The sequence below is a fragment of the Crocodylus porosus genome, unplaced genomic scaffold, assembly GCF_001723895.1.
Source record: "Crocodylus porosus isolate Cpor-Errol unplaced genomic scaffold, CroPor_comp1, whole genome shotgun sequence".
Lineage (NCBI taxonomy): Eukaryota > Metazoa > Chordata > Crocodylia > Crocodylidae > Crocodylus > Crocodylus porosus.
In genome coordinates this window covers 21843572-21854295 of record NW_017728909.1, presented here as the reverse complement: position 1 = coordinate 21854295, position 10724 = coordinate 21843572, and the positions used below count along the sequence as shown (strand labels likewise).

The window sequence follows — 10724 nt, the reverse complement described above, 5'->3', positions numbered from 1 at the left end:
CCTCCCCAGATGGAAAGAGCACTTCTGTCTTAGAGCAGACAACCTGCTGGTTTGTCATTTTACAGACCTCTTCATAAAAAAAATTTAAAAAAAAGAAAAATCAAGATTATACGGCCTATGCAATAAACAAGTCTGCTGTAGCACGTGCATCTGAACAGACACATATGGCGCTTACAGACTTCATTTAACAGGTCCTGGCTCAAAAGTGCTCAATTTTCCAGCTTTAGAAGGATGCTACAGCCAAGTTTGTACAAGCAAACACTAAATCACAGTAGCGTTTCATACACATTTAGTTGCTGATTAACACTGTACTCACAACATGAAGTCTTGCTCCCAGCAAGGCTGGTCCCCTCGCACTGCCACTGTTGTACTCTTCACATTTTGTACTTTCAGGGTCACATATGTATTAAATTTATCTAAACAAACAAAGGGCAAATATTATTTGGTGGTACTGATCACCATATTTCACAAGAACAACACTATAAAACCCTGACTTAATATACAGGACACTTAAAAATGCAACCAGCAGGTGAATTATTTGGCTATCCCCAATTTCTTGGGGGTGCAAGATACATAGGTGAACAAACAAAAATTCTTCCCATCTAAGAGTGAAAATAACTACTTATCAATTTATAGCAATGTAATAAATACATATATTAAATCCTGAAGAGCAAACCAGAACAAGTGACTTCCTGTACAAAGACAAGTGGGGAAGATAGAATCAAAGAATAGGACCACTGTCCATCCCTTAAACAGATGCAATAACTAAAAGTGCATACAAGGAATGAAACAGCCTGCACTTCTGGATCCAGATCACCACCTATGACCGAGGGCAAAATTAGCAAAAAATGAAAGAAAAATCTTCAGTGAACTAAGGTAAGGTAGCTGAACTAAAAGCTACATGATCATCTTGTGATTGTTTGGGTGTATGAAAAAAAAAAAAAATGGTCAAAGAACTTGATAAGTTTACCTTGTTCTAGTTCTCCCCGGCCCGAGCTCGAACCACCCCTTTTCTAAAGGTGCTACTTATTCCTTACTAGGAACAGAGGAAGGAAGCTTGGGTGTAGGCAGATATAAAAGTTTAAACACCCAGCAATCGGAGAACGAATGTCTCAGGCACTCCCATCAGGCATGCCAAGCTTCACACAAGACACGTATTCTTTCAAAAGAAAGGAGACATTTAAGCCAGGGTTGTCCAACTTCCAAGCAGCCTAGGGCCACATGGCACAGGGGCCGCACCAGGGCAAGCTCCAGCCCATCCCACGGACCCCCCCGCCACTGCTGCACCGAGTGCCTGGGACTCCCTGGTGCTCTGGAGGCTCTGTGGAAGGGAGGTTGGGGGTGAGGCATCCAAGAAAGAGCCCAAGGGACTCAGTTTAACCTTTTGCAGGCTTCACCCAGCCCAAAGGCTATGCACTTAGCCCTGATTTAAACAAGTATCCCCACTCCACCTGCTCACAGAGGAAATCTGAGAATAGCACATTTGTTCAGGTTCATAACAAAACTGCAGGCTGGCACTCCAAGCTACACTGGCATAGCCAGAATCCAGCCAAACAGATCAGCAAGCTGCAGTCAGTGATATACAGGAACTCCTGCTGGTAGAAAACACATTGTCAGATAGCTCAAGGTAACATAGGACTCGTGGCCTCCCAAGCCGAGGGTTTTTTTTGGAGCAGTGGAGGGGAACCATCTTGCCAAGCTCCAGTACCCAGCAGACTGCAAGGAGCACCCTGAAGCAGTGGGCTACAGGACACATGGATGCCACGCAGCAGCAGCAGCAGCGTGGTTCATTCTGCATCAGGCAGCAGGACTGGGACAAAGGCATCGGCATGTCCCTGACCAAGCGTGGGTTCACAGGACAGCCATGTCATGAGCAGCGTGGTGCTGCTGTTGCTTGATTACAGCAGGTGGAAGCACTTTACAGCTAGGAACCTTGCTGAGTGGCAAAGTTAAGCAAACTAAGGAAGTACAGGTTGGATGAATGGACTGTTCATCCAAGGCACTGTCCTCAGTGGGGGCAGATAACAGAACAGGGGGCAATGGCTCCAGGTGCAGCAAGGGGAGCTGAGGTTGGATATGAAGAAAAACTCCTTCACAAGGAGGGTGGTGAAGCACAGGAACAGGCTTCCCAGAGAGGCAGTGCAGTCTCCATCCTTGGAGGTTTTGAAGACCCAGGTAGACAAAGCCTTGGCTGGGATGACGTAGTTGGGGCTGGTCCAGCCTGGAGCAGGGGGTTGGACAAGATGCGACTTCCTGAGGTCCCTTCAACCCTCGTGTTCTATGGTTCTAAGTTTAAGGTGCCTGGGGAGGAGAGGAGGACCTGCCTACAATACAGTATACAAGCAGGAACTGCCTGTCCCCCGCCCCCCAGCTCCTCCAGGTGTGCCAGGCCAGGGACAGTGTCCCTAACATTTGCAGGGGGTGAGCACCACCCTGGTGGGTGCCCCATGGGCCTTTCCCACCACTGGGAAACTGCAAGGATCTGGGGCAAACTGCTGAAATTTATGCAGAGAGCAGCACCTCCAATTAATTCATTGTCAGCCAGACGCATACTCCTGTGAAGGAGCCACTAATGTCACTGTCAAAGGTCAGCAGCGCAATAAAATTACACACTCCTGACCTCCACATGGCTAAGCCGCATTCAATTCAACACTTCATTACTGCAAGGTTGCCAACCCCAGCCGTAGCCACATCAGGAATCATCAAAATGTGGGCTTTCCTTCCAGCCGAGTCAGACACACAGCAGGGGCACCAGGCATGAAAATGAAGCCACGTGCAGCTCAGTATGGGTGGGAGCACGCTGCAGTACAGAGCAGACCAATTGCCTTTAAAAAGTTCTCATTATTGCGCCCCAAGAGCTAAGCTTCCACTTCTTGATTTTTTTAAACATTTGGCTATTTTACTTCAAGTTTGTTGAGCACCGTGGCACGTAGAGCAGTGCAGTGGAGCAGGACAAATAGCCCTGTAGACCATCAAAACTCCTGGGACAATGGGCAGTTTAGCAGCGTGTATGCAGGGCTCGGCACAACAGTAGCCTGGCCCTCAGTCAGTAGCCCCAAGTGCTGGCATTTAGGAGGAATTAAACATTTCTATAGCAGCACCCAAGGGCATCAAGCAGGGTCAGTGCCCCCTTGCAATGGGTTTTATATGCAGAGGCAGCCCCGCGTGGAGAGTCTACACACTACAGACACACAAAGGGCTGAGGATGGGTTGCAACACACACGACACTGATAATTTTGTTAGGCTAATGATTTACGTTTTGTTTGCAACTGAAGCAGAGGAAGGGTGAAGGGGACTGATGGGAGTGGGGTACAGCTAATAAAAGGAAGGAAGAGGAACAGCCAAAGCTCATCACCTACTCTACCACAGTCAACACACAGTCTAGCAGGCATCAAGGGAGAAGAAGTGCTTGGTGAGGAGCTGAATGAAGATCGAGATGGTAGAACTGTCCTTAAATGTAGGGACGGTCCGTTTAAAAAAAAAAAAAAAAAAAGACATGGCTAAAAATGTCTGCCTGATCTCTGTAAAAGCACTGACCTGTCCTTAAAAAAAAAAAAATCTAAGCAACCCAGACCTTGCTTAAAGGTCTCTCAGAGGTAAACACTGAAGGACAGACAAAGCAAGTTGCACTGTCTGCTGTCTGAACAGGAGCATTCAGGCCCCAGCCACATGCTGCTGCATCCCGTGGCCTACCTCCAATGGTCGTGTCACAGGTAGGTAGACAGACAGCAGTCCTTCTTAGGGATCCGTGCCTGGGCAGGGCCAGCAGGGGTAAGGCTGGTGGAAAGGGGGCAGAATGGTTGGGGGCAACAGGATGTAGAAGCAAGTAATGGACCTCTGTGGTGCAGGCAGCATGATGCAATACCAACTGTGGTATAAAAAAAAAAAAAAAAAAAAGAAAAAAAGCCTGCCAACCAAAAGAACTTTTTTTTTTTTTTTACCTGATAAATCTGCAAGCTTTTTACTGACAACCCTTTTTTCTTTTCCAATGTATTTTTTTTATACCACAGTTGGTATTGAACCCTAGTTTTGAACCTGGTCTTTGTCCCAGGCCTGAACAGAAGGGTTACATTTACATTACGTAAGGCATTACAATAAAAAAAGTGGTCATCAGTAAAAAGTTTGTAAACTGACATAAAAAAATTGTCCATGATTGGCAACCCTGATGGTGACCACGCAGAGCAGCTGTCAAAATGTTTACAAAGCAGATAAGGCCCTTGATAGGCCCTTGTCAATGAGGTAATGACAAGAAGCTGGGCAATAAAAAGAGGAAGTCAGAGGGGGTTGACATGATCCAAGCAATAAGCCAGGAAGATGAGTGCACACACACTGCCCTGGGCATGCCAGCTATCCGAAAACAAGAGTTTGAGAAATCCAAATCAGATCAGGAATGTGGAGGAGACTATGGGAAGAAAGGGAGCACGTACAAATACCTTGGACAGTTAGCAAATGCTTCACCAAAAAGCAATCATAGATCCATAAATGTTAGCTCAAGCTTTTCATCCATTTAATTTCCCCACTAGTACAACAGTTTAATAGCTTTGAAGTGTCCTCTCTCCCCAAAGATGAAAAGAATATGCAGTTCGTGGATACAACCTTTGACAAAGACATTAAAGTAAAAAGGAAACACTCAGCACTGTAATGTTTACCTACATGCACGGACAGCAGAACAGACTATTAAAACAGCCTTAAAAATAAAAGTGGGAATGGCCACATGCTGATAGGGATTGCTTGAGGCAAGGGAAAAAAATCTGACTCACCGGGGGGTCCATGGAGCTTGGCTTTTTTTACTGTAAAGAAAAAAGAAGAAGAAGTTGTTTAGTGACTGTGCCCTGGTACAGTTCTACTACTGCAAGAACTGCACCACCGTGAGCTGTCTGGCATTCACAGCACAGACCTGGGATCCAGGAATCCTTGTGTCCCAAATCTCACCTTTCACAATGTACGGCACCTGGAGAGATGAATGCTTCTGAGCCCCTGATTGCCTCTGTACACAGAGGATAATCAGCAGAGAGGTTCAAGCAGGATTATTTAATGTTTGTAAAGAACTTAGCAAGCAGCAAGGGGTTTTTGGTAATACCTTATTAGACCAACTGTATAGCTGGGAGAAATGTTACCCAGGCTTCCAGGTACAGACCTGAGGAAGGGCACCTTGTGCCCAGAAGTTCGTCTCACGTTTCTCCCACCTACATAGATGATCCAGCAAAAGCTGTTAGCAAAGAGATTTGCTTCTCTCATTCCCTAGACCCTCATGGTGATAACGTAACTCCAACCCTGTTGTCAAGAACTTTAGCATTAACATTTTATTTGATTTATATCCTACCCCGTCTGAAAGGCTCAGAGCATCTTACAAACACACAACCAACCCACAGACAGGATTCCCCAAAACGCACCCCAGAGACCAGCCCCCTATCCCACTCCTCCAAGCACCACCTCCCTGCACAAACCCCCATGCAAGCAAACCCTCCTGCCAACTCCACAGCTGGCATCAAGATACAAGACTCTTCCTCCTGGCCCCCAACCTCCCCTCCCCAACAAGCCTGCACACCCTCCCCTACCTACTGAGGGGCTGTGACTGTTAGTCCCCTCACCCCAAAAACACCAACTCCTCCCCTCCCCTCAACAAATGTTAAACTGATTCCCAAGCACCACAACACAGAGTAAAAGAAAAAAAAGTATATGAAGCTGGATCAGGCAACCTGGCAGGCACCATGCATCCAACCCCCACTTGTACCCTCCAGCCCCAATATAAGATGCTCCCCTACTTAACCCAACACACACAAGATACTTATTTTCCATAACCCCCACCCATTCCACTATTTGCCCTATACCACTGCTGGACAGCCCCCAGCAAGCCCCAAGGAAAGACTCTGCAAGTCACGCATCCAACTCACTGCAGGCAGACCACGACTGAAAACCTGAAAATGCAACAGCCACACTTTAGATTTCTGTAAGCCAAGCGCTACTCCCATTTCTGCTTTACCGTCTGCCATTCTGGTATTCTCTACCAAATATGTAGATTACACAAACACGGGAAGAGTGGAAATGTCTGACAAGTAACACAGTCAAAACGAACAAGCAAACTGTGTACCGAAAAACCTTAACACATCAAAATGCTACGGCCTGCAGAGCCAAATCTCATTTCTCACTCAGTCTGAATGAAACGCGCCCACTCTGCGAGGCGAGTGGCAACCTCACTGGTAATTGCTCGGAGACCTGAACCCAGGCAAATTCATTGTTTTTCTGAGCCAATTTCCTTGAAGAAAAGCAATGTTTCGTGTCAAAAACAGCACTTCTCAAACTGTAGGGATACACACGGAAGAGCCGGTCAAAACACTGGATAGACCTCTGCTATGACACGCACCAATTAGCACACATCGGCACGGACTCCATCAAACGGAGTCAGCTGGAGGATGCTCATTAGCACACCCCCGCCTCTGCGGCACGTGAATTCAGCATCTCCGCATGGTGGCGGGGGGGCTTTAACTAAAGCTCGAACAAGTTATTTTGAAAGGTGGGACACTGAATACATGCGATGCTGCCGGCACTTTTAATTGCAGCAGCTCTCCAAGCTTCTCTAATTAAAGCGCCCCCTCAATCCCAGGGTACACTTACAGAGCCCATTCTGATGAAACCTCCCATTTAAAGGTTTTGATGAAGTGGGATATTAAAAGTTTGGAGGCAGGCTCAACGAGAAGACTGGAGATCTACAGGATGCTCCAGTTATTTCCAAACAGCATTCACCAAATCTTTTTCTGAAAAAAAACAAAAAACAAAAAAACAATTCTGAAGGTTTAGTTTGGTCCAGGTACAAAACTAGACTACAAAAAAATTAAAAATAGAAAAAACAGATGTCTTTTTCCAGGTGTACACGGCCCATAAAGATGCTAGTCACACGGTGCTCACTATTCCTATGTGGTTGCACCATGTCTACAGTCACCCCTAGCTCCTAGGACAGGGCATAGGCTGCTTGTTGATGCAGCTAGAAAAAGTGTACTAACTAGTCAGCCTGGCAGAGATCACCTCTACGCAAAAGAGCAAGACAGACCACACGTTTCACTACAGTGGACTGCAGAAACCAGCTGGCACCAGGGGGAAGAGAAGCCAGGGGTGGACAGCAGCAACATCTGGTCTCGTGAGGACGAGAAACAGGAAAGCAGCATGCGCCATGGAGGAGACCAGGCAGTAGGCAAAAGAACTCGGGACGCACTGGTGTAAAAGAACAGGCCCTATGGTACAGAAAGCTCAGCAGATGCAGCATACCTAAATTTCAGTAGGGGGTTGGCAACCTACACCCCCTGGGCTGGATCAGACTTGCACAGCCATGACTTCAGCAGCAGCCTGGTAGCAGGGGGATCTCTGCCCATGTCGCACTGCGATGGGGGTCCTCCTGGCACCATGCTGTCACTGGGGGACAGGGAGGGTGGGCTATGCCTCTGCCACGTCACAGCTGGGCTCTAAAGCAGAGGCATCACGGGAAGGGGAACTGGGGAAGATATGCCCATGCCATGCTGCACCTCAGCCAGATAGCAAGGAAGAACGATGGAGGCTGCCGTGCCCTAGTGCTGGCCCATCCCAGATCCAAGCTGTGCCATTTCTGCCAGAAAATATTGCCAAGCCCTGGTCTAGAGGAAACTACCGTAAGGGAAAACTAAACCATACTCCAGCGAGCCACTGCACAACTGCTCCCATCAAGAGGGGATCCACAGAGTTTTGTCCTGGGCCCAGCACTATTTACATTAGTTATCTGGATGATAGGCTAGAGATTAGTACGCTTATTAAGTCTGCAAACAATGCCAAACTGGAAAGGCTGCAAGCCATTTGAGCACAGGGTTATGATTTAAAATGAAGCTTGACAAATTGAAGGACTAATCTGAAATAGCAGAACAAAATTCAACAAGGGTAAGCACCACTCTTCAGTAGGAACAGTCACCCACACCAAATGCAGAACAAGCACCGACTGACAGCAGTTGTGCAGAGAGGGGCCTGAGGGCTATAAACACAACCTGATCATGAATCAGGGTCATACTGCTGTGCAAAAGCCATCGGCACACCTTCAGCGTGCCAACAGGAGTACTGGATGTAAAACACGAAAAGTAATCCTTCCACTCTATTCAGCACGGCAAGACATTAGCTGCAGTGCCACATGGTGTTGGGCATCCCACCGCAGGACAACGCAAGCCAACTGAAGAGCAGCAATAGGATAACAAAAGAAGTCAGATGTCTAGAAACCGCAACTGAGGAGGAAACTATTCAAGAACTGGGTGTGTAGCGAAGAGAAGACCAAGATGAGAAGTCTTCATATACGTAAACCATGAAATCTTCTCCGATGCTATCGACTTCCATAACCGAGCCCGTCCGACTTGTTGATCGCAAGCAGCTCTGTCTCAGCCATTGGCCTTCTGCTGCACATAGTTTAATGATGCGTTAAGGAGACATATCAGTGAAGTCTGGATTTCCAAGTGTTCTGCCTACCGAAGCAATTCCAGTCCCTGTGCCAAAGGTCACACCGCAAAGTCAGTGACAGCACCAAGTAAAAGTGGGAGAGGACCCATCCCTGTCCACCTCTACCGATAATATCCAATCTATCAATTCCTGTTTGGAGATTGCAGCCATTCCCATATTCACCTGAAAATACCACTATCGTTTATGGAGGTCTCTGCCATTTACTTTGAACAGATCTATGGTCATTTATCTTGGTCTGCTTCCTTCAGTTGGTTGGCAGGTGCTTTAAACTTGTCACAACACAATATCACCACAATTAATTTCATGCCCTTCCATCTTACTCACGTTGTCAAAGTTGACTTTCATAGACAAAAACAGGCCTTGGCCTGAAGCAAGAGTATGTATGTGTCTATGCAATCTCATCCTATGTTCATCAGGAGTGGCGAGGATGTCCTGCCTTTATTGGTCCCCCTATACCTGCCAATGCAGTCTCCTGCATGCCTGTTTGTACACTGGTATGGAGTTCACAGGCATCGTTTTGGCTGCCAGTTCACTTTCCAAAAGCTATCTGTCAACTTACGATCATTTGAGTTCTCTTGCTGAATGTTATTTATACCAGTTTATCTGTTTTTATATTCTCTCCCGTTGTTAAACTTCCTCCTGCCCATTAACGCTGAGGAGATTCAGCTTCCTTAGTTTCTTTTTGATTATGGCAACCCATGTGTTCTTCATGACACCCCCCCCCCCCCCCCCGTCTTTTCCTCCACTGGGAAAATCCCAATACCTTTTCAAACATATCAACATGGTACATCTGATGGTTCTCCAAGTCCTTATTTCAAAGCCAAAATGTAAATCCACTGATGTGGAATCTGCCTATTTGGAAGCTGATGTTCAAATTTTCCCTTTGTTTGGGGATGTGCAAGTCTGGATGAACTGAGTTTCTTGGTCATTTTCTTTGGAGGTAATTTTGTTTGTCAAAGCAACATACAAAAATACAGGGGTGAACTTGAAGTAACAGGTAATCTGTCTAATGGACGCGATTTAAAGAACAGCAGTTAAAGCAACATCCATTCAGCTAAGTCCATCAAATCAAATGGACAGCCCCCAAAAGTTATTTCTCCAGTAAAAAAGGGTTCACTCTAACTAGATGGAGTTGTGTTTACATTATACGTTAGCAGGCTTATGTGCTTAACAACATTACAGAGCATAAGTGCCAAGATAGAACATCTCCAGGCGCCCATTAGCTTTCCCAGTAGAAATGCTATATAGCATATACAACAAAACATATCTAACAAGCTGGGGGGGGAGGAGGAAAGAGTCAAAAATGATTTGAGAACTGAAGGAGGGAAGACCTTTTCTCCAGAAAAGGACACTTGTGCCGAAAGACCACAACCACCATCCTTCAAGAAACACCTGTCTGAAGGACAATGAGAGGATTCTTGGTACTTTTGCAAACAGCCACACAATCAAATAAAGTCAGTGAGGACCAATGCAATGTCCTGCACGTGGGATGGAAGAGCCGCATGCACAAATGCAGACTGGGGAACAACTGACCAGGCTGCAATACTGAAAAAAAATACTGCAGAAAAGAACCGGGAGATTACAGTGCACCATGACCCAGATATAATAAGCTAAGAGGGTGCTCCATTTTGCAAAACAAGCCAATAGCACATTGAGTTGTATTAAATAGAAATGTCACCTGCAAGTCACAGGAAGCAATGTCTCTGCTGTGTTCACCATTGGTGAGGCCTCTCCTGCACTACTCTGTCTAGTTTTGGGTACTGTACCTCAAGAAGAGAAGTGGACAGACTGGAAAAAATCCAATGAAGAGCAACAAAAGTGATCAGAAGTCTAGAAAAACCACTTAGTAGAACGAGTTGAAAGACCAGGCATTACAGTTCCTGGAGAAGATAAAGCCAAGAGGATATTTGATAACAGTTTTCAAATACCAGAAGAGGGCTTAAAAAGGATAACGAAAACCTATCTCTTTGACCACAGGAGACAAGACAAGAAGTAGCAAGGCTTAAATTGCAAGGGAAACATAGGCTGGATATCAGAAAGAACTTGCACCATAAGAGTGATCAAGCACTAGAAAGGTGCAAACAGAAGTGACAATTTTCGCCCCATCTGGCCACAGGAAGTGGTCTACAGCTGTGACCAAACAAGTGCGCAGCTGCAGACCACTTCAAAAACAGCCAGTTGTGCAAAAATCTGAACCCGCATTGCATGAGTGTTCAGATGAAGACATTTCAAACACAGCATCTTCTGTAACTTGTGTC

General features: G+C 46.2%; 1 protein-coding gene across 1 annotated transcript in view; it reads right to left on the bottom strand.

Moving 5' to 3' along the window:
• UNC13B (unc-13 homolog B) overlaps nt 1-10724 on the bottom strand; it is a 315070-nt gene that overhangs the window by 249842 nt on the left and 54504 nt on the right. The window contains exons 2-3 of the mRNA XM_019531900.1: nt 4761-4790; nt 317-416 (exon numbers count right to left, since the gene is read on the bottom strand). Of these exons, the coding sequence (XP_019387445.1) occupies nt 317-416; nt 4761-4790 (130 nt within the window). The remainder of the gene's footprint in view (nt 1-316; nt 417-4760; nt 4791-10724) is intronic.